Here is a 25,052-nt window from a genome sequence, read left to right on the forward strand (position 1 = left end):
AATTCTTTCAAATAAATAAATAAATCTTAAAAAAAGAAAAATAACATCGAAAAGTCAAGCTACCTTAGCTGTAAGGCTAGTGTTGTATTTCATATTCAGTGAGCCCATTCAGGTGCCAGGTACACCATGCTGTTAATAATACCAAAAAGCAGCTTTGTGATTTTTGTGCTTCCAGGCTTAAAGTAATTGGGGTTCCCTCCCACCTTGATGCTTCTGTCCTGAAGGAAATGTTCCCTGTTGTCACCATGGGATTCCTGAAGGATTACAAGTGGGACTCTGATTGGATACACAGGCCCAATTGGAGCTAAAGTCTTATTTTTATTATGTCATTTTTTTTTCAAGGTTAGTCATGGGAGAGTAGTAACATCTTATTTAGTTTTGGCCTGAGCAGCAACAGCCTTGCCTTCCTATAAAAACAAATTCAGACACTGCCTGGCAAGAAGTTCATCAAAGCGAGGGAGAGGGGAGAAGGCAGGCCAGCAGATGCACGGGGTCGCCGGGCGTCCAGCAGGCCTTGCGCAGAGCCTGGGGCCCTGGTGGCACTCGCTTGAGGCTCGGCACTGCAGGCCTCTGGGGTGGGGGGGTGGGTGGAGACCTTGGAAAGAAAGCTGTGGGATTCAAACAGCAAGCTCAGACTTGAAATATCAAGGAAAGAGGACTCTGGAGTGAGTTTTAATCTATGGAAAATAATCGTAGGACAAATTTTTCAAGAGAAACTTTAGTTTTCCCTGCTACTAAGTGCCAGATTCTGCAAAGTAAAAATTGAATGCCTGCAGGTAATATCCACCATGCTCTCAGGTCCCTCTAACCAGGTAAATGTTAACGCTCTGTTCAACAGAGAGTGTGGCAATATGCCTTTCCCTTTTCTCCAGGTCTTTGAAAATCCAAACTTTGAAAATCCAAACAAGGAAGTTATTTCATGTCTTCCTATCCTAAGTCTGCTAAACTGGGCGAAGGGGCCCTGGACCAGACCTGGCCCGGAGGGGCCCATTTCCACCTCACTTCCAGAAGGCTCCATTCATCTTGCAGTTGTTAGTCAGACCCCGTGGCCTGTGCCTCTTGGAAGTGGCTGTGAAAGCCTCATGGTAAGAGCCTTCTCTGCTTAAACCAAGCTAGGCGTCTCTGTCAAAGTTCTTGCCCACCACCAAAACATCTGCAGAAAGGAATTCGTCTGAGTCACTGCCAACCATCACTGAATTTTTTCAGTGACCTGTCTTGTAACCATCCCTTGGTTACACTCATCAATGCACCCTGTCTTTCACCTCGTCCTTTGTGACTATGTATAGAGAACTGTTTGCTTTGAAATTGGGCCAGGTCTACAGAGTTCTGAGTTGTTTTCTCTGTTTGGAGAATTTCTGACTTCATAGAGTTCAGGAGCTCTCCCGAATACCCTTGAGTGGCCACGGAGAGATATGGTCGCTGTTCTAAAGCCGTGAATGGGGCGGAGCAGCAGGTGTCCCCTCTGCCGTTCCTGCATTCCTCCCCTGTGCTGGCTGCTGTTCCTCACCGTCCTGCACCGCGCCGGCATCATTCCTTGGTGGTTATCCTAGCGCCGACAGCAGGAAGGGGGGAGGTACTTTCCTCTCTAGCCTGCCCTCATACCAGCGCTTTCGCTTGGTGTAAGGTGGTAGAACCCCCTCTCTGAGATGCCTCAGTTGTTCTCCTGAACTTCCTCTGCCTGCTGCACACATTTCCCATGTGGGTTGCCTCAAGCATCCAGATTGAATTGCTGTTGCATTTGTGATTCTTGGCTCAGGTTCCTCTAGAAATTACATTACTACTTGGAGTTCAAGGAGGGCTGGAACAGCTACTAAGAACAGAAGACATTACAATAACATTCAGCAGACAAAATCCAGAAAGTTCCTGCCTGGGGCCACCTTCATATCCTAGGTTTGTCCCGTATTCCATCTTTTGAGAACCTTAAACAAAGTGGGTATAGTTTGTCCTGTCATCTACTAAAGGCTTGTATCTTCAGACAGTTTTATCTGATGATGCTTCAGAGTTGATCCTAAAAAGCTCTTCAGAAAGGCTTTAAGACTTTTCTACAGTATTAGTATCTATTCCTTTGTTGTGTTCACCAGTTTTAAATTATCTGTGAGTGCAGGTATTTTGCTAGGTGTTGTTAGTGTACAAGAAGGAATCATCCAGGAGTTTGTACAACAGCTGGGGAATTCAACATAACCAATTCTCAAACAGGAAACAAAATGAATATTGTAACAGTTTTCACCTCTGACCAAGGAAGGCCTCAGAGAAAAGGAGCAATTGAGCTCAACCATGAAGGCTGAGAGTGATGGATAAGAAAGATGTGTAGGAGGAAGCACTCACCACATTCTAGGAGGTTGAACCACATCAAAGGAAAAGCTAATACAGCAAATGTCAAGTGCTATCAGGAAATGAAACTGGAGCACTGGCTACCATGCCCAAAAGTTTGAACTTTATTCTGTAGGTAGGAAAACATATACAGTATTGGCAGGGGAGGGACCTATTCCAGCCTGTTTTAGATTAAGGACACTAGGGTTGAGGTGGTTGTGATGCTATTGCAATAAGCAAATAGGTACCAGGATATGAAAGTGTGTATTAGGGTTGTGACCAGGAAATCAAAAATGAAGAAACTAACTCAAAAGGAACATAATCTAGAAAGGGCATTAACAGGAAATTTACAGGAAAATAAGTGTGACCAGTAAGTATATTTTTAAAAGTTTTGCCTCAATTTTTGGCTTGACTACAAATGAAAATAACTGTAAAGAATGCACATAAAAACAGCCCTGATGTGCTGGGAAGATCGGGGTTTATTTGTGTCTCCAGTATATTGAAAGGGTGGGGCAGTGGGCCCCCTTCCCTCGTGCTTATGACTGCAGGTTAGTACAACCATTCTACAATGGTTTGTTCACATGCAGAAGTTTTTTTTTTTTTTTTAAATGATTATTTATTCTCTTTTTAAAAAAAGATTTACTTATTAGAAAGAGTTAGAGAGGTAGAGACAGAGAGAAATAGAGATCCTCCATCTGCTGGTTCACTCCCCAAATGAACTGGGCCAGGCTGAAGCCAGGAGCCAGGACCCTGAAACTCCATCCAGGTCTCCCGTATGGATGGCAAGGGCCCAAGCACTTGGGCCATCCTCTGCTACTTTCTCAGGCCCATTAGCAGGGACCTGGATCTGAAGAGGAGCAGCTGGGACTTGAACCAGTGCTCTCATGGAATACTGGTGTAGCAGGCAGTGGCACCACAACACTGGGTCCTATTAGATTCGCTTTTATTGTCTCAATGTCTTATGAATTTTGAAACCAAGATGGGTCAGTCAGGCTCTGTGGTTTCTCTTGTATTTACTTCCTGAAGTCCTGTTTACCATTTCTTGAAGGTTTATCTTTGAACTCTCAGTGAAAAGGTAGATTTCTTGAAAGACTGTGAGAGAAATGTAGGGCTCAGGTTGTTTTATAAAATATATTGAATTTGTCTCTATGTCTACAATGTTCTAGCTACAGAGAAGACAGTTGCTAGTGAAGGGGTACCATTTCATGTACCTTCCATACCTTAAAGCAAGCTCAGTGTTCTTCTCCCTGGTCTTATTCTAAGGGCTCATTTGATTTTCTTTCTCTCTGAATATGAAATCTATCTCTCCCAATTCTGAAACCAAATTTGAATTCTTGACTCAGGAACCCCAGTTTCTTTGGCAAGTTGTTCTCTGGAATCAATTCCTGGGTAAGGGTTGTTCATAAATGCCTTGGTGAGGGGCCGGCGCCGCGGCTCACTAGGCTAATCCTCCACCTAGCGGCGCCGGCACACCGGGTTCTAGTCCCGGTTGGGGCGCCGGATTCTGTCCCGGTTGCCCCTCTTCCAGGCCAGCTCTCTGCTGTGGCCAGGGAGTGCAGTGGAGGATGGCCCAGGTGCTTGGGCCCTGCACCCCATGGGAGACCAGGAGAAGCACCTGGCTCCTGCCATCGGATCAGCGCGGTGCGCCGGCTGCAGCGCGCCGGCCGCGGGGGCCATTGGATGGTGAACCAACGGCAAAGGAAGACCTTTCTCTCTGTCTCTCTCTCTCACTGTCCACTCTGCCTGTCAAAAAAATAAAAAAAAAAATGCCTTTGTGAGGGTGTGCAATTGAGAGGAGCTACAGTTGGTACAACACCGTCTGGATTCTCTTTTTACAGTAGGAGGATCTAGGGAGAGGGGGTTTAGAATCTGTTCTTGAGGACAGTCTTCTCCATGGCCTTGGCTTGATCCCAAAGCTTGCTTAAGTTCAGGTCTTTTCTGGAATACATGCCATGCTCTTCGATTCTGAAGCCAAACCTGGATTCTTGACTCTTCAGTCTTGATTTCTGAAGCAAGTTTTTGTTGGTAGCACAGCCAGGTATGGTTTTTGGTGAAGGCATTGATGAGGATTTTCAGTTGCTCTTCTGTGAATGTTGTGCAACTGCACCTATGATTTTTTGATAGTTTCTTGTTTGAAGAGTTGTCTTCGGCCACGTTGGAAGACGATCCCCATGTAGAAGTTCTAAAGGGGGTGGTATATACCCTTTGACTCAAGAATTTTAAGAAAACAATCAAAATACAAAGATTTTTGTGCAGGAGAGTCACACTAATCCTCATAGTAGTAAAAATTTGAAAACCAACTAAAATTCTAATGGAATTAGTGACATTATGATGCATCCATAAACTGGATTACAGTATAGTACGTAAAAACTGTGTTTTAGAAAATATTTGATCACATGAAAAACTGTTGGTAGTAATTATTAAGTGAAAAGAACTGTTTATTAAATAGTATAAACGGTATCATTTGATGTATAAGTGAAATACTTGCAATGAAATTTTCAGGTACCTGAAAAATATGAATCTGAATGAATCATAATGGCTAAACTTAGATGATGGACACATAATAGTTATTGTACTGCTTTCTTTTATATACATTGGAGATTTTCTGCAATAAAAGGTTGGTTTTTATTCTCTTTTGTATAGGTTGGGTTTTGTTTGTTTGTTCTTGTTTTTATTTTGAGAAAGGCAAAGAGGGCACTCTCATCCTCTGGTTCACTTGCCGGTGAACCAGAGACTGGGAATTGGGAACTCAATCCAGAGCTCCTGCATGGGTGATGGGAATGTCATTACTTAAGCCAACACTGCTGGCTCCCAGAGTCTGCACCAATAGGAAGCTGGGATTGGGAGCCAGAGCCAGGCCTCAAACCCACGTACTCTAATATGGGACATGGGCAGCTTAACTATTAGGCTAAATAACAATCTCTAGTTTTATTTTTTCCTTTAGAGAATAAAAACATGCCTCAAAAGGAGTAAGCAAATTGGAAAGAAAGTAGATTAAATGGATTACTGCACTAAAATACATAGAATAATAATTGGCCTGCAGTAAATGTCCAGTGCGTTAGTTGCTGCTGTCATTACCTACCCCTTGGAAAGGCACGCAGGTTGCCCAGACAGAGGACATTAGGAGGAACAGTACAGAGTCGCCCTCAGCTTCAGGAGCTCCCAGGATGTGCGAGAGTGAGCAGAAAGGAGAGGCCTAGCACAGGAGCAGAGAAGGAGCCAGGGGAATGACAGCTGCGGGGCGTGAGAAGAGAGTTTAGAGGAGGGTGTTACCTACCTCAGACATGAGGAGAGATTATCACAGCGTGCAGTTAGGTAATGCAGCGGAGAGAGAGGGTTTTAAGTTTTGAAAATAACATGCATACAGGTGTGTACACACATTGTAAGTATACAGCTCAGTGAGTTTTACACACTCAGACACAGCACATACCTAGAACAAGAAGCAATACATGGGCCGGCGCCGCGGCTCACTAGGCTAATCCTCCACCTGCGGCGCCGGCACCCCAGGTTCTAGTCCAGGTTGGGGCGTTAGGGCGCCGGATTCTGTCCCGGTTGCCCCTCTTCCAGGCCAGCTCTCTGCTGTGGCCCGGGAGGGCAGTGGAGGATGGCCCAAGTGCTTGGGCCCCTGCACCCTGCACCCCAGGAGGAAGTAGCACCTGGCTCCTGGCTTTGGATTGGCATAGTGCACTGGCCGCAGTGCGCCGGCCATAGCAGCCATTTTGGGGGGTGAACCAACGGAAAAGGAAGACCTTTTTCTCTGTGTCTCTCTCTCTCTCTCACTGTCTAACTCTGTCTATCAAAAAAAAAAAAAAGAAGAAGAAGAAGAAGCAATACATGGGTCCAGCACTGTGATGTAGCAGGTAAAGCCACTGCCTACAGTGCCAGCATCTCATATGGGCGCCAGTTCGAGTCCTGGCTGCTCCACTTCTGATCCAGCTTTCTGCTATGGCCTGAGAAAGTAATAGAAGATGGCCCAAGTCCTTGGGTCCCTGCACCTGCATGGGAGACCCGGAAGAAGCTCCTGGCTCCTGGCTTCAGATCAGCACAGCTCCAGCCATTGTGGCTATCTGGGGAGTGAACCAGTGGGTGGAAGACACCTCTCTCTCTCTCCCTCTCTCTCTCTCTCTCCCTCTCTCTCTCTCTTTCTCTCTCTCAAATTAAATTAAATGCACATTTACTTTAAAAAAAAAAAAAAAGCAACACATTTCAGCCCTTTGTCATGCCTATTTCCAGTCGCTGTCCCACCCTCCAAGGTGACTTGACTTCTAGCTCTACAGGTTAACTTTGCCTCTTTTAAAAAAAATCTGTTTATTTATTTGAAAGACAGAGGTTGGGGGAGAGACAGAGAGAAATCTTCCATCCACTAGTTCACTCTCCCCAGATGACCACAACAGCCAGATTTGGGCCATACCAAAGCTAGGATCCAAGAACTCCATCCTGGTCTCCCATATGGGTGACAGAGACCCAAGCACTTGGACCATCCTCTGCTGCCTTCCCAGGCACATCAGCAGGAAGGTGAATTGGAAGCAGAGTGGCCAGGACTTGAACTAGTGCTCTGATACAGGATGTTGGCATTGCAAATAGTAGCTTAATTTACTGTGCCATAAAGTTGGCTCCATATTTTGCCTATTTTAAAATTTTATATAACTGGAATCTTTTACACTATTTTGTGTCTGGGTTCTTTTCATTCAACATCATGTTTATGAAGTGTATCTAATTTGTTGTATGTATAGTTACTTTATTTTCATTGCTGAATGGTAGTCCATTGTGTGACAGTAACACAGTTTATTTATCATTCAGTTATTGATGTACATTTGCACTGTTCCCAGGTTTGGGCTATTGCATACAGTGCTGCCATGAACACTCTTGTCCATGTCTTCAATGAATTCACATACTTAAAAACCCAAATTATTTAGTCATAGAATATTCATACGTTCAACTTTAGTAGATGCCACCAAATAGTTTTCCAAAGTGGTTGTACCAATTTACACTCCCAACCAGGGGGATGTGAAAGGTGAAGTGATTACGCGTCCTTGCTGTCCCTTCGTATTGTTGAACCATTCTGGCAGATAATTAGTCTGTCATTGTGATTTTAGACTGTATTTTCCTGATGACTAGTGAGGTTGCACATGTTTACATATATTAATATTTCAGTATACTCTTTTACAGTGTATCTATTCAAGTCTCTTGCCCATTTTTAATTTTTTTAATTTTTAATTTTTTTCTTGTCCATCTTTTTGAAATTGCAAGTTGTTTTAGTTGTCCTAACTGCTGCTGATTTGAAAGAGTTCTAAGTAAATCTTTTGTCAGACATATGCATTACAAATATCTTCTCCCATGTCAGGCTGCCTTTTCACTCTCTTATTCATTCTCTTATTAGGGTCTTTTATGAGAAAGAAATTCTTAATTTTAATATGGGTCCGCATTATTGACTTTTTTTCTCTTCACAGTTAGTGCATTTTGTGCTCTATATAATAAATCTTGGTGTTCTCTAAAGATTGCCTTATATGTTTTCTTTGTTTTTGGTTTTGGTTTTGGTTTTTTTGACAGGCAGAGTGGACAGTGAGAGAGAGAGACAGAGAGAAAGGTCTTCCTTTGCCGTTGGTTCACCCCCCAACGGCCGCCATGGCCGGCGCACTGCGGCCAGCACACCGCGCTGATCCGATGGCAGGAGCCAGGTGCTTCTCCTGGTCTCCCATGGGGTGCAGGGCCCAAGTACTTGGGCCATCCTCCACTGCACTCCCTGGCCACAGCAGAGAGCTGGCCTGGAAGAGGGGCAACCGGGACAGAATCCGGCGCCCCGACTGGGACTAGAACCCGGTGTGCCGGCGCCGCAAGGCAGAGGATTAGCCTAGTGAGCTGCGGCGCCGGCCGCCTTATATGTTTTCTTTAAATGCTTTCTTGTTTTTGCTGTTCACATTTATATATATACTTTTCATCAGAAATTGATTATGCATATGGTGTGAGTGAAGGATCAAAATATTTTTCATGTAGCCCCACTATAAGAAATACCATCCATTCTCCACAGTCTTGCCATCTTTATCATGAGTCATATGGCCATATAAGGAGATTTCAAGAAACTCATAGGAAATGGAATTTTAAAATAATTCATAATTTAAAAACCCATGTGTGAATTTCATGTTTTTGTACCAAAGTCAGCTTATTTTTTTTAATTCTATTTTCCATGAACTTTTTGAAATACTCTCTGTATGTACAGAGTTTTTTTTTTTTTTTCTGTATTCTTTCGTGTTCCATTGATTTCTGTGTCTGTTTTTATGTATGTAATGACCATGGTTGTATAGTAACACTGTTCTTCAAGATGACAATGTTCTCATATCATTTGTTTCTTTGTTTGGAAGGCAGCGAGACAGGGACTGACAGACAAGAGATCTCTGATCCACTGATTTACTTCCCAAATGCCCATGACAGCAGGGACTGGGCCAGGCCAAAGTCAGGGGCCAAAAACTCAATCCAGGTCTCCTGCCTAGGTGACAGGGACCCAAATACTTGAGCTGTCACCTGTTGCCTCTCAGGGCACACATTAACAGGAAGCTAGAACTGGGATCAGAGCCAGAACTCAAACCCAGGCACTTCTGTATGGGATGCATCCAAGGTGGCATCCTAACCATTGCACTGAACATTGGCCCCATTTTGTTCTTCAAAAAAAAGCAGAACTTGGCCAGTGCCATGGCTTACTTGGATAATCCTCCACCTGTGGCACTGGCACCCGGGTTCTAGTCCCAATTGGGGTGCTGGGTACTAGTCCCGGTTGCTCCTCTTCCAGTCCAGCTCTCTGCTGTGGCCCGGGAAGGCAGTAGAAGATGGCCCAAGTGCTTGAGTCCCTGCACCCGCATGGGAGACTGAGAGGAAGCACCCTCCTCCTGGCTTCGGATTGGTGCAGCGCCGGCCGTGGTGACCATTAGAGGAGTGAACCAATGGAAGGAAGACCTTTCTCTCTGTCTGTCTCTCACTGTCTATAACTCTCTCTCTGTCTCTCTTTCTCACTGTCTAACTCTGCCTGTCAAAAAAAAAAAAAAAGGCAGAACTCTCAGTGGAAGTTTTCAGCATGTACGATCAAGACTCTGAAGCATTTCTTCAAAGAATTATAACAGGGAATGGAAAATGACTTTAGCAGCACAATCTTGAAGACAAAGCACAACCAAAGCAGTGGCTACCAAGAATTGGAAGCGGTCCAGTCAAAGCAAAAGTGGACCAGTCAAGAGCAGAGGTCATGGCTACAGTTTTTGTGATGCCCAAGACATTTTGCTTGTGGACTTTCTGTAGGGACAAAGAACAGTGACATCTGCTTACTCTAAGGGTGTTCTCAAAACGTTAGTTCCAGCTTCAGCAGAAAAGCATGTCGCCAGGGAGCCCTTCCCCAGCAGGGCAGTGTTCCTTCCATCATCAAACAAGGGCAGTTTTGTGAGAGTTTGGATAGGAAGTCATTAGACATCCTGTAGCCCTTATTTGACTCCTTCTGACTTCTTTCCTAATCTTAAAATATGTTTAAAAGGCACGCATTTTTCCATAGTTAATGAGGTAAAAGAGACAGCATTCATATGGTTAAATTTCCAGGACCCTCAGTTTTTTAAGGAATGGACTAAATAGCTTGGTGCTGTCAGTTACAGGTGTGTCTTGAACCGATGGGCTTTATATTGAGAAATGAAAGTTTTTGTTTCCTATTTATTTTATTCTGTTAATACCATTCCCCCCCACAACAAACTTACAGGTACCCTCATATTAGAAAGTAGAGAATAGGAAATGGACAATCCTGTTGGATTCTTCAATTTTACATACACTAAGTTTGGATTTGTAGCTTTAACAAGGAAAGGAAAGAGGGAGAGAGAAGGAATTAATTCATTATAACTGGGAGGTAGTCATTTTCTTTTTTTTTTTTTAAGATTTATTTATTTATTTATTTATTTGAAAGTCAGAGTTACACAGAGAGAGAAGGAGAGGCAGAGAGAGAGAGAGAGAGAGAGAGAGAGAGAGGTCTTCCATTCACTGGTTCACTCCCCAATTGGTCGCAACAGCCAGAGCTGCACTGATCTGAAGCCAGGAGCCAGGAACTTCCTCTGGGTCTCCCATGCAGGTGCAGGGGCCCAAGGACATGGGCCATCCTCTACTGCTTTCCCAGGCCACAGCAGAGAGCCGGATCAGAAGTGAAGCAGCCAGGCCTCAAACTGGCACCCATATGAGATGCCAGACTGCAGGCGGCAGCCTCACCTGCTGCGCCACAGCACCAGCCCCAGGTAGTCATTTTCATTAAGTCCCACATATTCCATGTTTGTACTCTTTGGGAAATTATTTTCTGGTATTAAGCATGAAAGAACTTTTCTCTGGGGGGCAGTGAGAAGACAGGTATGGGAGGGAATATGGGTGGGAGAATGCCTGAGCGAGACCTAGTAAGCTTCAGAAGCTAGAATACACCTTCCCAGATCATCCATAGGACCCCACTGCGTTCCAGAACCACACAAAAACTTCCTTTGTTACTTGTGATATGCATGCTAAAGAAAAATTTTAAAATAATGAGGTACTAATCCACTTCAAGATTTGTTTTCACACCTGTGCCTCCTAATACATCTGTCTAAGTTTTTTAGTTTGGTTCTTTCACATTGCCTCACTTTCCTAAAAGATCTAAAAGTTTTAACAACACATTCCTATACTCCTTTAACTTAAGAGTGACCAAAGCTTTGTATTTCAAGGCCAGCAAAATAAAAGTCCTCATTTTAAAAGTAATTCCAATTTCACAAGAGAGGTTGATTTTTGAGATTTTTTTCCCAAGCCAAGAAATTTTAGCATGTGATCGAGTGCCAATGAAATCTCTCCCCACATAGCCATGCCCACATGTAGTACTTTCAGATACAATTCGAACCATCCATAACCCCTGGAGAACAGAGAGGCCTACCAGATGAAAAGCAGCTCAAGCTAACGAAGGAACACTTCCTTTTCTAAACTTTTTAATTCTTTTGATCTGTGCTCTCCTTTTAAACACCTTTCCCCAGGCAAACCATTCATTACACCTTGGAAAAAGCATAGCCTTGTAGTCTTACCTCTGGGTTTTTTCCCTTAATCTAATTCCATCGCTTCTAGTTACACTTCCTCCTCCGGTGCTAAATCACTCTTCCCTCTTCTTGTTTACACCCCCCTGACATTTGCAGGTAATAATCACATTCCCTTCCCTTAGTTCTTACTTAGTGCAGGCCTCCATGTTTAGTTCTTCGAATCCTGCCTCATAAAATGATCCTTTCAGCTTCTTAGTCATGCCTGCCATTTTTCTTTGAACTGACTCCAGTTTGTCTCCATGTTTCTGGTAATGAGGTGTCTGGAATGGAACACAGCACCCTAGGTGTGGCTTCCCTGAGAAAGTGTGGTAGAAGCGGGTCCTTTGTGGGGCAGTGCCCAGGCCCAGCCTGCCCCAGGGGCCTTTTGTCACTGGTGAGGAGCTGGCATTGCTTCACGTACCAGTAACTCTTGTACTTCTTGCCTGCAGTGAATAGCCAGGTGCACTTAGTCCTCTGTTGTGTTAAAATGAAGGCAGGAACATTTGGCGTGGGCATTTACTACAGAGTACTCAGTCTGCTTTTGTTACATTATTGTTATAATGCACATGCCATACAATTCACTCATTTAAGTGTATATAAAATTCAGTAAATTTAATATGTTCTCTGAGTTATGCAGTCATCCCCATAATCACTTTTCAAACATCTTTATCAACCCCCAAAGAAACCCATAACCATTAGTAGTCACCCCAGTCACCCCATCTCGCCCCAGTCCTAGGCAACCACTAACCTACTTTCCAGCTCTGAATTTGCTGAGTCTGGACATTTCATAAGAATGGAATCATAGAATATATGGTCTTTTTTTAAGGTTGCTCTCTTTCACTTAGCATAATGTTTTTAAATACTTTATATAACTACATGATATCAAAATGACACATTTCAAAATACATGCATGGAACAGGCAATTATGGTACAGCAAGTTAAGCCACCTCTTGGGATGTCCACATCCCATGTTGGAGGTCTTGGTTCAAACTTGGCTACTCTGCTTCTGATCCAGTAGAAATTAATGCACGTGCAATCCAGTAAATAAAATTATGTAATATAAATGTCCCTCAAAGCTACATGTACTTTTTTCAGAGGTTTATGTGTTTAAAAGACAGAGTGACAGAGAGAGAGACATCTTCTATCTATAAGCTAAGCCTTTGCCTGCAGCAGCTCCGGCATCCCATATGGGCGCCAGTTCTTGTCCCGGCTGCTCCTCTTCCTATCAAGCTCTCTGCTATGGCCTGGGAAAGCAGTATAAGATGGCCCAAGTCCTTGGGCCCCTGTACCCACATGGGAGACCCTAAAGAAGCTCCTGGCTCCTGGTGGTTACAGCCATTTGGAAGCAACAGATGGAAGACCTTTCTATGTGTATAATTCTACCTCTCAAATAAATAAATAAGTAATCTTTAAAAAAATAGTTTACAAGTAATCTATATCATTGTCATTTTGTTTCTAAAATGTACATGTATGTAGATTAACACAAAGAATGTATGACAAAACAGCAGTGATTACATCTAGACAATAGTAATATTATAGATGATTTTTTTCTTAGTGCTCTTATTTTAAAAGATTTTATTTATTTATTTGAGATGTAGAGTTATAGACAGTGAGAGGGAGAAACAAAGAGAAAGGTCTTCCATCTGCTGGTTCACTCCCCAAATGGCTGCAATAGCCAGAGCTCGGCCAATCCGAAGCCAGGAGCCAGGTGCTTCCTCCCAGTCTCCCATGCAGGTGCAGGGGCCCAAGCACTTGAGCCGTCCTCCACTGCACTCCCAGGCCACAGCAGAGAGCTAGACTGGAAGAGGGGCAACTGGGACAGAACCGGTGCCCATATGGGATGCCGGTGCCGCAGGCGGTCAGCCCCCCTATTGCTTTTTTTTTTTTTTTTTTTTTTTTGACAGGCAGAGTTAGACAGTGAGAGAGAGAGAGAGAGACAGAAAGGTCTTCCTCCATTGGTTCACTCCCCAAATGGCCACTACAGCTGGCACTGCGCTGACCCGAAGCCAGGAGCCAGGTGCTTATCCTGGTCTCCCATGCGGGTGCAGGGCCCAGGGACTTGGGCCATCCTCCACTGCACTCACGGGCCACAACAGAGAGCTGGCCTGGAAGAGGGGCAACCGGGACAGAATCCGGCGCCCCGACTGGGACTAGAACCCAGGGTGCCGGCGCCGCAGGCGGAGGATTAGCCTAGTGAGCCGTGGCACCGGCCCCTAGTGCTTTTGTTTTAAAAACTTTCTATAATGTATGTATACTGTTCTCTAAATCAGGTGAAAAAAAAACTGAAAAACTTTGTTAAACTAAAAGATAAGGGCCAGCGCTGAGGTACAGCAGCTGTAGCTGCTGCCTGCAGTGCTACAGCCCGTATGGGCGCCAGTTCAGCATGCAGCTGCTCCGCTTCCAATCCAGATCCCTGCTAATGCACCTGGGAAAGCAGCAGAAGATGGCCCAAGTACTTGGGCCCCTGCACCCACAGGGAGACCCAAAAGCAGCTCCTGGATCCTGGCTTCAGCCTGGCACGGCCACAGTCATTGTAGCCATTTGGGGAGTGAACCAGCTGTGAGAAGATTTCTCTCTCTCTGTCTCTCCTTCTCTCTCTGTAACTCTGACTTTCAAATAAATAAATAAATCTTTTTTAAAAATACTAAAATATGTGTTAGAGACCTCATGATTATTCATTTAATAGAAGTTAAATTAGAATTTTAAAAAATGGGGGCAGGCATTTAGCCTTGTTGTTCAGACACTTACATTCCACATCAGAGTTCTTGGTTCAGTCCCCAGGCCTGCGTCTGACTCCAGCTTCCTGCTGATGCAGACCTGGGAAGAAGCAGTGGTGGTTAAAATAACTGGGTCCCTGCAGTTCACATGGGAGACCTGGATAGTGTCCGAAGTTCCAGCTTGAGCTCCAGCACCGGCACCTGCGGCGTGAACTAGCAGATGGGAGCCCTCCCTCTCCCTCTCCTCCTTAATAAATACTTTAAGAAGGTGTTTCAAGGGAAGTACGTCTGTGATTAGTGGAGAGTGAAGTGCAGATACCTGGCTCAGTGTATAAGCCCAGGCCGTCGGGGGTATCCGGGGCAGGATTGTGATGGCAGACTCCCAGCCTCTGCTCTCAGCTCTGTCGGGGAGCCTGGAGGGTTGCAGCCCTTCTCCTAGCAGCCACACTTATAGGGCACTCGCCCGCCTGGCATCCCCTGTTTAGGAGTCATATTCATGTGACATGGCCACGTGAGACACACCAAGACTGGCCGTTGAGTATTCGGGTCATTTAGTCAGCATTTACAGAAGGAACAAGGTGGCTGGATCTGTTCCAATTCATTGATATAGGTGAAGAGACATCGTGCTAATTCTGGGTTCTCTTTGCTTTTCTGTTTTTTTAAAGATTTATTTATTTATTTATTTATTTGAAAGGCAGAGCTGGAGGAGGGTGGGGGGAGGGAGGGAAAGAGGTCTTCTGTCTACTGGTTCACTCCCAGATGGCCAAAATAGCCAGAGCTGGGCTGATCCAAAGCCAGGAGCTTCTTCCAGATCTCCCACGTGGGTGCAGGGGCCCAAGCACTTGGGCCATCTGCCGCTGCTTTTTCCAGGCCACAGCAGGGAGCTAGATTGGAAGAGGAGCAGCCAGGACTCAAATCAGCACCCATATGGGATGCCGGCACCCCAGGTTGAGGCTTTGCCTACTCTGCCACAGTGCCAGCCTGCCTATATTCTTAATTGTACTCGATTTTTAATTTCTTGGTAAAGCCTGGTCAACCTCCTGTATTTTCAGTCTTACTCGTCCAGTTTCTCCAGCTACAGCTGTCCGGAATTGTCATCTGTGCGCTCTTACTTGACCCCTCTTCCCGTCAGTGCTTTCTTGGAAAGGTCTCACATCCACGTGTCCCTCCCCACCACCCTGGCCCTCCGTGGGTTCAGCCCCTTGACTCTCACCTGGGCTTGGAATGGTGACCTCCCTGGATGTGTCCTTCCTACCACCCAGTCTAACATGTTTTTCTTACCTTCCAAGTAAATAAAGGAGATCATGTCACTGTACTGTTTGAAAACTCTTGGACTTCCTTGTCGTGCTTTGGGTTTGGTCTCGGTGTTTGTAGCCCGATGGCATCTGAATGCCCTGGTGTTACATACACAGCGGGCCCTGGCCTGTCTCTCCAGCCAGTCTCCCTACTTCAGGCTCCAGCCACACTGAGTGCCTCAGACTCCGCCACGACCGGTGCCAGGCCCTTCCCTAGCTCCCTGCATCTGCTTGTGTTTCATCTGCTCCAAGGCCTCTTCTCACTGTGGCCTCCAGGTCAGATAGTCCTGATCTCGCGAGACCCTGACCCCAGATGCTCCTAGTAACACCTTCTCAGACCCCAGCCCGGGAGGGAGGAGGCATTCTTAGGCCCTCCCCCCAGCACATGTTCAGATTCCGGTTGTGGCGCTTACGCAGCTGGGCCACAGCTCGCCTGCTGCCACACACGAGGACAGTGCCTCCATTAGCCTGAAGGACCAAATCCGTTCGTCTTTCAGTACCCAGTGCATAACAGGCACTCCGTAAGTGCTGGTGGAAATGCTGGGAGGATGTCCAAGGGCTTGGGGAAAACAAGAAGTCGGAGATAATTACACCTGACTCCTGAACAGGCTGTCGTGGGTCTCCCGCAATAGCCTCGGGAGCCCAGTCAGCAAGCCTCGGGGAGGCTCCTGCCCAAATGCAGGTGGTTCGCATCGGGTGGACACGTCCTCGCCTGGACACGTCCTCTCCGATGTAAGTGCCCCTGGGGCAGGAAGCACTGGGCGCCTTCAAGCCCTGCTCCTGCTCGGGAGAGATGTGCAGAGCATTCCCTGGAGAACAAGGGGCCGGGGCTGCAGATTCACTGTTTTGGGCCTTGGACTTGTCCCTAACTTCTTTGGGCCTTATTTTCACGGAGGGACATTTGATATTTATTTTTAAACTTCAAAAATGTTTTGTTTATCTGAAGGAAGAGAGAAGGTGACAGGGAGAGACAGAAATGGAGAAATAGCTCCCTTCTGCTGGTTCACTCCCCAAATGCTTGCAGCAGTGGCTCTGGTGCCAAAGCAGGGGCTGGCAACTCAATCCAACAAGTCTCCCCCACGGGAGACCTGGATGTGGACCCACCCCGGAACCCAGGCACTTAAGCCGTTAACCGCTGCCTCCCAGGGTCAGCAGGAAGCTGGAGTCAGGAGCTGCAACAGAGAATTGAACCCAGGCGCTCTGATAGAGGACGCAGGTGTTTCAGGTTTATCCTTTCCTTATTGCTCCTTTCACTGCCGGGAGACGGCCTCTTTCTGCCGGCCTTTATTGATACACAGTTCTTAACTCGGTGCGAACAGGATGGTTTTATCTGAACCGTGCCTCTCCTTTCCCTTTCAGCTGCAGAGCGAGTTGCAGAGGGGCGAACGGGACAATGCAGAGCTGCAGGAGTTTGCCAATGCAATTCTTCAGCAGATCGCGGATCACTGCCCCGACATCCTGGAGCAGGTGGTGAACGCACTGGAGGAGTCGTCCTGACCCCGCCCCTGCCCCGCCCCTGCCCCTGCCCCTGCCCCTGCCCCAGGGGAGTGGCCGCTCGGGAGCCAGGAAAGGAGAACCACAGGGGCACCAGCATCCAGAAACTTCTTGGCACCAAACACGACAAGCTGCATCCTGTCTTGCAGAAGAGCGCTTCCAGCACTGTTTCTCCACCTGTCACCTCACTCTGCCATTGTGCTGCGGATGTTGTCTCTACACTGATCTTCGTCATGTCCGAGGTGGGTCCACGTCCAGGTCTCTGTGAAGAACTGCCATGCGGTCATCAGGAGCGGAGGCCCGCGGAAGCTGGCGGCGGGGAGAAAGCCCTCTTCCCTTCTTCCCTTTGGCACGAGACTGAGCCTGGACTCCGCCTGGAGCTCAGTGTGTGGAGAGAACGCCTCCCAGGGGCCCAGAGAGCTGAGCGGTTCTAACGCTGCTGATAGGTGCTTTCTGCTAAAACGGTTTTAGAAGCATGTCAGAAAGAATAGAAAAAGAGAGGACAGGGACAAGGAGGAAGCCACCTCCACAACACCTCTGTTCTCTCGTCTCGCACCGTGTGTTCGAGGCCCTGCCTGCCCCGGCCCTCTGATTTCGGAGTTCTCACCCCAGCCCCGCCTGTCTCTCTCAGCCTTCCTTGTGCTAATCGTCCACCAGTTACGAAGAGGGTGACGTGAAGAGTTCTTCCCTTAGTCTCTCTTGTTTAAGACTTTGCCCTCATCCTAAGAGGTTGTTAGGTGAATGTCCCTCCCTGAAGAAGAAGAGAGGTTTTACTGGCGCCACCCCTGCAGCCCTGCAGTACAGGAGGACAGTGCTGGGGCCAGGCTGCTTTCCCGGCCTCTCCCCGACTTCTGTCTGCCCGCCCACCACCCATGCCCCGAGCTCTGGCAGCCCTGTGGTTACAGAAGCATACGACCCCCTGCCACCCTCCCAGCTCCACTCCCAGCTGTGCTCGCGGAGCCACAGCCTCGTGTTTGCAGCACAGGCGGATTTGTCTTACCCCACGCGCATTCCCTCCTCTGGGTTTGAATTCAGAGATCTGTGCAGTGCCTGCCGTGCGCAGCTCCCTGTGGTCGGCACTTGGTCCTGGGAAGGAGAGGGAGGGAGGAGCAGGTCCTGCGAGACACACCTTTGAGGGAGAGCAGGAAAGGCAGTCCTTCCGCTCCTGGGAAAGCCTTTGACAGATGCACACTTCTCCGTTCTCGCTGTAATGGAAGCGATAGGTTTAGGGGCTGAGTCACCTGTTTGCCTGCAGGAGCCCACTTGGTGGTTAGGATTGTTTGGTGTAGTTGCCCTTAAAGGGGGCCCCGTTCAGGGGGCTGCGAACGTCCATTCTTGACACATCAGCGCGCATCGCGTGGAATTCGGCCAGCCCCACACCGCAGGTCAGAAGGTTGGCCCCAAAGTCGGCAGTATGGTTGAAGGTGTTAGCATTTTGAAGGGCATTTTCCCCAGGCATAGACAAGGCCGTCATAAACAACCAGGCACCGGGAGAGAGACCACTTAACCTGAATCTAGCCCTTTGACCACCGCTGCCCCCAGAAACCTACCGGACACACATCCGTGATAAGAGCTGCAGGACTAAACACTTCTGTCTTGCATTTTCTCCTCTCTCCTGCCCCAGTTACTCAAATAACTTAATGCTGCCTGTAAAGTCATCACAGCCACAGTCCAGGGTCTTCCCACCAGCTACCCTTGACTGTCCCGTTAACTTATCTGCTCAGACCCCCAGCTCCCCTCACTGCCTGCTGTTAAGGCGTCCCTCTCCCAGGGAGAAGCTGTGGAGTGCCCCTTATCACAGGTTAAATGCACTCTGCTCACAGACCTCTTACTCAGATGCGTCCTGAGAGTCGGGATGGCTGGTGGGGGTCGGGGGGGACGCAGGGGTCAGATTGTAAGCGGTGGTCGTTTGTGGTCAGTCACCTCCGGCTGTTTATCGCTCTGCCCGTAAGGCATGGAGAAAGCTCCCCATGGTTCAGGGTATTTGAATCTCACTTCCTCTGCTGCCAAGTGAAGAACGGAGGCAGGATAGCAGCCTTCCCAGGGCTCCAGCGAAACAGAGAAAGCAGGAGGAAAGGCTTCGAGCAGGTCTCCCTGAATGCCACCCGCCGGGCCCTCCTCGCCCACTTGGCGCGGGGCCCACTGCATCACCTTCCTCCCTCGCGTCCTCTCAGCTCCCCCTCCACTGCCCTCCAGAACGCTGAGACGCAAGCGCTGTGTAACAAGTGCTTCTGAGAAGAAATCTTGTGGGACAGACATCTGTGTGGTCTCTGAGTCTTAGCAAGGAGTCTCCTGGATCCTTCCCGGAGGCATCTGTATCACGCGCTCCCAAAGCGAGCACTCCTGGGAGGCGGTCTGGCGTCTCAAATGATTCCGGGAACTGTCGGCTGGAGTTTGGTAGTAGATACGGTCCACTGTGTGTTAGGGGCCACTCATGCCGCTCCTAGCACCTGGAGCACCTTGCTGCGTTCAGATCGCGTGTTGCACGACGTCTACTCGGTGCAGGCGCCCGCCGTGCTAGGGTTTGTTCATGGCCCTTTCCTTGCACTTGTGGTTTCACACGGTCACGCAGCTGCTACTGAAGGTGGGCAGCCTTGCGAGCTCACTGCAGGCTGCTGTCCTCTTCCCCAGACTTAGCCACTCTTTAGCAGGTCTCGTTGCGCATTAGCACCTAAGGATCTGTACCCCAAATCAGGGGCCTCACGGAGGAGACTAGAGGAGAGCGGTGGGTGCACGGCCTGCTCACGACTGAAGACACACCGTGCGAGGTGCCTGCCTTCTCATATACCTCTATCCCAGGTACTCATTGGGTTACTGATGAAGTATCTGCATTGCCATTTGCAAGGACTTGGATACCGTTTCAAATGGAAAAGGCTTGAAGTGGATCTCACGTGTTTAGAAAGGTGAAGGGGAATCCCTAACCCCATCTCAGCTCTAACCTTTGTCATTGCACCTTACAACCTACAGAGGATCTCAGCGTGTCTCTCTCTTCCTTACGCTGGGCTGTAGAAGTACTGGGAACGAAGACTGGTCCCGAGGCCGCCCTCAGTGTCGGCAGTGGCGCTGCTACAGGCCGCTTTGGGCTTCTGTGAGGACCTTATTGGCTCACGCACTCCCCGGAGCGACAGGAGGAAGGGAGGCCCTCACAGAACATCTTAATCAGCTGCCCGACGCTCTGTCCCCTGCAGATAGTCAGGACTGCGTGTGGGCTTGCTGTCGCCAGCCCTGCGGATGCCAGGGCCGGGCAACCTCCTGCGCTACTCCAGCATGGTCCGCCGGCTGCCCCCGGGGCCTGTGAGGGAAGAGCAAAGCAAGGAGTACCGCCCGGCATCGAATGTGACACCACGTGACATTTCCGAAGTCCCAGGGGACCTGTGTCAGCAATGTCAGAAACTCCTGTCTGCCTCCCCGCCTCACCTCTGCACCTGGACAGGTTCGGGCCGAGGAAGTGGGGTGAGGAGAGCAGACGCAGAGCGGCCGACGCCCTCTGCAGAGCCCGCCAGGCTGGCCCCCATCACTGCCAATCCCCGGGCTCCTCAGGAAGTGACGGGAGCGGTTCGAAGACGTGTTCCAGAGTCCAGAGTTTCCCCCGTGTGGACTAAGGGAATATTTGGGCAAGAAAAAAAATCATACAGGGAAATCCTTCTGAACAAAATGGCTGTCTTTACTCTTTTTAAGCAAAAACTGTTTCCAGCCTTTTTAGTGTCACAACTGTAACAAGTGTCTCCTGATTTTTTCCAATGTGTTTGGTGAGTGCTGTGACCCTGTCGTAGGAATTTCTCCTCCTGACTCTCTCGTGGGAGAAATGATTTTAGGGATTGATTTGAGGGGAGCGGACTTCGTCCCATCCGCCTCCTCTTTCGTTTCTCTGCTTGTCAATATTGTCTGTGTGATCCAGAGAATTGGGGCAGTTACCTTGTGTCCATTGTTGAGATTATTAAAATATTAAAAAGTAGTTGTAGAACTGAAACAATTAAAGAGCTGTGTCTTAAAAATGCAAACCAATATCATGTTAAGAAAGGAATTCAAGCTACCGGGCAGCCGAGCCCTCCCCTTGCTCCCAGGTGGGCTCAGGTGGCAGCTGGGCTCGCGCTGGGGCCACAGGTCGCCCACGCTGAGTGCAAGGCCAGAGGAGCTGGGGGCTCGGAGACTGTCGGTCGCACCTGCAGGACCTCAGGGCCTCTGGACGGAGGTTTCGAAGTTTGCATCCCAGGACCATCCTCACCCCACCTTGGCCCCAGCCCAGTGTGCCTAATATTGTGCGGTAACCTGGGCTTGACTGAAGCCCCTTGGTGCTATATCATCACCCAGTGACCCATCCAGTAGGGCCAAGCGCCGGCGCGCCTGGAGCCTGCAATCCAGGTGGGATAAATTGTACTCAGATCTCAGTTCCTTCTGGCTTCGGACCCTGCATTCTTTCTTGTTAAGCTTTTTAGACCCCATGCCTTTCGGGCCCAGGCGCTCTCTGTTGGCCTCAGAGAGGCCGCGGTCAGGAAAGGACAGAAAGTGAACGGCGCGGAAGCCAGTGACCCCACCCCTGAGCTGGAGCTGCGCGCTCGGCCCCGCCCTTCTTTCCAGGCCACACCAGTATTGCATTCACCCTCGGATGCAGCTCAGCCTACCTGAGGGCAGCACCACGCACTCCGGCCTGCCTGCCCCCCGAAAGCGCACCAGCACGTCCGGGATGGGGACCGGGACGGGGTCTGCCACCCGCGCTTCCCGAGGGAAGTGTTGCACTTTAGCGGGGGAGCCGAGGGGCACCGGGTGCTGGCTCCTTGTAGCTTGAGTTCCTCTCCGCGACAGTAGCGGCCTCAGTGGCGGGCGGTGGCGTGTTGCACGTGCACCTGCGCCTTCCACTGTGCGCGTGTTCCTGCTGGAGTCGCGTTACTGATGGAGTAACAACAGTACAAAGGAATTGTGTTATATTCAACTCTGCCTTGATAATTATTGTAAACACTTTGTTCATTTTTTCTTTTTTATTCACAAACTAAATCCATCAGGAAATTATAAAGTTATTTAAAGACTGTGTGCCGTGTCTGAGTCTGTCCCACTGTGGTCATCCAGGCGAGACGTGGCCTCACTCAGGAGCTCGAGCCAGGGCTTGCGCGGCCGCCGGTGCGCTCTGGGCTGTGGGCTGTGTCCACCGCCGACGGAGAGTGTGAACACGGAGAGGAAGGCCCCGAGACCCAGTGCTCAAAATGCTGGTTACTCCCAGCTTCGATGCACATGCTGGGCCGTATGCTCAGTAGGAAGCCATCTTGGGGAGTTGCTTTCATGAGAATTCGTGTGTGGCTTAGCTGCATTGCTGCGCCACCTCAGAAAAGTCAGCCTGCTTTCTGCAGCCCTCCCTCTCGCATGGGGCCAGTGACGGCCTCTGGCCTGTCCCACCTGTGCCCAGGCCCTGCCCCTGCCTCTTTCTTTGCCAGCTGGAGCAGCTGTTCCCAGGTCCTGCCTGGTGGAGGCGCCCATGAGCGGCTCATGGTGTCAGCTGAGCAGGAAGGGTGTGACTAGCAGAACACACGGTAGAAAGTCACAGCCGCGAGCAGGTGTCCACGTCAGAGCGCGCGGGCAGCTGTTGCCAGGGCTTTCTGTTCATCTTGTTACATTATTTCTCCGCTCTGTGGTCTCCCAGGGCCCAGCGGCAGACAAGTGGGCAGAGACCACAGGTTTAAGGAAACTATGTGAGGGGAACTGGGAAGAGAATTCCACTCGTTACCCCGGGTTTTTCTGTCTGAATTGCAAAGACTCTGATTTGATACTTGAGGTGCTATACTAAAGATGATTCTACTACCCAGGCCCTAGTGGGGACTGGGCGGGGGGGCGGGGGTCCTGCAGGAGCTGCTTTGACAGCCACCAGCTTTCCTGGGTGCCGGGTGTCACAGAAAGGGCCCTTGGCTTCATCTAAGTCACAAGCCACCATCCTTTTTGGAAGCTCTTTTAAAAATATAAATCATAAATTTAAGATTTATTTATTTATTTACTTATTTATTTGAAAGTCCAAGTTACTGAGAGAAGGAGAGAGAGATCTTAGATCCATTGGTTTGCTCCCCAGATGGCCTCAACGGCCAGGGCCAGGCCAGGCCAAAGGCAGGGGCCAGGAGCTTCTTCTAGTTCCCCACATGGGTAGCAGGGGCCGAAGCACTTGGGCAGTCTTCTGCTGATTTTCCCGTGTCATTAGCAGGGAACTGGATCGGAAGTGGGACAGCAGGGACCTGAACAGGAACCCATATGGGATGCTGGCATCGCAGGGGGCTTTATCCGCTAAGCGACAACACTGGCCCCTAAAATTGTTTAATCTGCAATTTCCTTTTTAATGATCCAGCATGTGTGTTAGGGAGGGATTGAGGAGAAAGATGTAGATACAAAAGATTACCCATGAGTCAGTAATTGTTGAAGCTGGCTGTTGGGTATGTGGGGCTCTTTATACCCTTCTGCTTGGTTTCGAGTATGAGGGCACTCCACAAAGTTCATGGGAAAACAGAATTAAGAGGTAAGTGTAAAGGCGGATGGGAAGCCCCACCGTTAGGATGCCCACATCCCACATCGAGTGCTTGCGCACGAACCATCCTGGCCCTGCTCCCAACTCCAGCCCCTGCTCCCCGTGGGAGGCAGCAGTGATGGCTCAAGTAGTTGGGTCCTGTCACTCATGCTGGGGCCTGTATTGAGTTCCTGACTCTCCAGGCTTCTGCCTTGGCCCAGCCCCAGCCTTTTGGGCATTTGGGAAGTGAACCAGTAATGAGAATGAGAGTGTCTCTCTCTTTCCCTCTCAAATAAAATTTCTAAAGTTTATTTTGATCCCCAAAATGTTGAAAGCCACATATACAGAGATCTTTAAAAAGGTTGTGAAAATAGGTACATATTAGGAAAAAAACTTTCCATGCATGCATGGATTTCAACATTTTTTGCACCAAAAAGGCCTCTTAGATTTCAGACCATTTTCCATGAACTTGTGGAAGCACCCATGTCTGAGGGATTTTCCTGAATAGGGTAAACATCCACACCTCGCACTTTCACCTGCCCAGTCTGGGCACCTGGACCCCTCCCCCTGCCACCACCCACCCAGCCCCATGTCCTAGACACCAGGCTCAAAGTAGTAGCAGCGAGGGGCCCTTCTGCCGTCTGCCAGGGTCGGTTCTGAACGCTTGACATGGTTTGTCTCTCTGCGTCTTCACAGCTCTCCTGTGAGATGGGAGCTGTTCTCCCGCGTCTTCTCCCGTGCTCCCACAGCTCAGGAGTGGGAGGACTGGGATTTCAAGCCAGCTCGGTCCAGGTAGTCCTGTTCACCCCACAGCCTGCAGGCTAGAGCGAGAGCATCGTAGGGAAATGTGGTGCTGAGGCACTTCCGGGATCTGCAGCCCGGCCCGCCACAGGAGAATGAGGCTAGCAAAGGAGTTCAAGGGTGAGAGGGGCAGAAAAGAATAAGGAGCAATGCAAAGACGAGTTTGGGAAGTAGGCGAGGTGTCCAGGTGGCAGGGGGATGTAGGCACAGAGAAAGTGTTGCCTGGGATAAGGAGGCGGGGTCATGGTGGTGACATTCGGCTGGGAAGAGGCTGAGTGGCTGGGCATGTAAAGCTTAGAGACTCCAGGCCAGCCTGGGGAAGCTCTGCTCCGCCCCGGCTACCGACATAAGTCGGGGCAGAGTTTAAAAAGGAGAAGACATCTGGCCCAGGGGCTCAGGGTCCCCAGCCTGGCCATCTGAGGGCCAGTGTGGAGGCGGCGCCACAGCGAGCTGGGTGCAGAGAAGCCCCAGAGAGGCCCAGCCCAGGCCCCTCGCAGACGGCGTGGAGAACGCAGCCCTTTCAGCCCAGCGCCTTGCAAAGGCTGGGTCACGTGTCCAGTTACTCTGCGCGGTAGGTATCACTTGCCAGTGCTGTCCTTGTGTAAAAGGAAAAAAGAAAATGACAAGAAGAGAGGTCTTGCATCCGCTGGGTCACTCCCCAGATGCCCACAACAGCCAGAAGCTCCATCCAGATCTCCTATATGGATGTCAGGTACCCAAGCCCGCGCACCGCCATCTGCTACCTCCCAGGATTCAGGGAGCTGGAATCTGAAACAGAGGTGGGCTGCAGGCATCGGAAGCTACAGCTTCACTACTGCGCCAGATACCCAGCCCCTGCACTTCTGCTTTTCTGATGGAGAAACTAAACCTCATAGATTAAGTCCCTGGAGGTACACGGCCAGCAAGCCACCAG

At 49.1% G+C, this 25,052-nt stretch overlaps 1 protein-coding gene across 11 annotated transcripts in view; it reads left to right on the top strand.

The window, feature by feature from the left end:
- Positions 1 to 21,888, top strand: part of ERC1 (ELKS/RAB6-interacting/CAST family member 1) — a 518,217-nt gene extending 496,329 nt beyond the window's left edge. For 8 of the 11 annotated variants that reach the window (XM_070049263.1, XM_051850752.2, XM_070049265.1 and 5 more), the window contains one exon: positions 16,726 to 20,830. In XM_070049263.1, coding sequence (XP_069905364.1) covers positions 16,726 to 16,863 — 138 coding nt within the window. In that variant the 3' untranslated portion in view covers positions 16,864 to 20,830. Of the gene's footprint in view, positions 1 to 16,725 lie in introns of all 11 variants that reach the window. The other 3 variants (XM_008259816.4, XM_002712778.5, XM_002712779.5) reach the window with 1 other exon arrangement.
- Positions 21,889 to 25,052: the final 3,164 nt, after the last annotated feature.

This window comes from Oryctolagus cuniculus, chromosome 9, assembly GCF_964237555.1.
Source record: "Oryctolagus cuniculus chromosome 9, mOryCun1.1, whole genome shotgun sequence".
NCBI lineage: Eukaryota > Metazoa > Chordata > Mammalia > Lagomorpha > Leporidae > Oryctolagus > Oryctolagus cuniculus.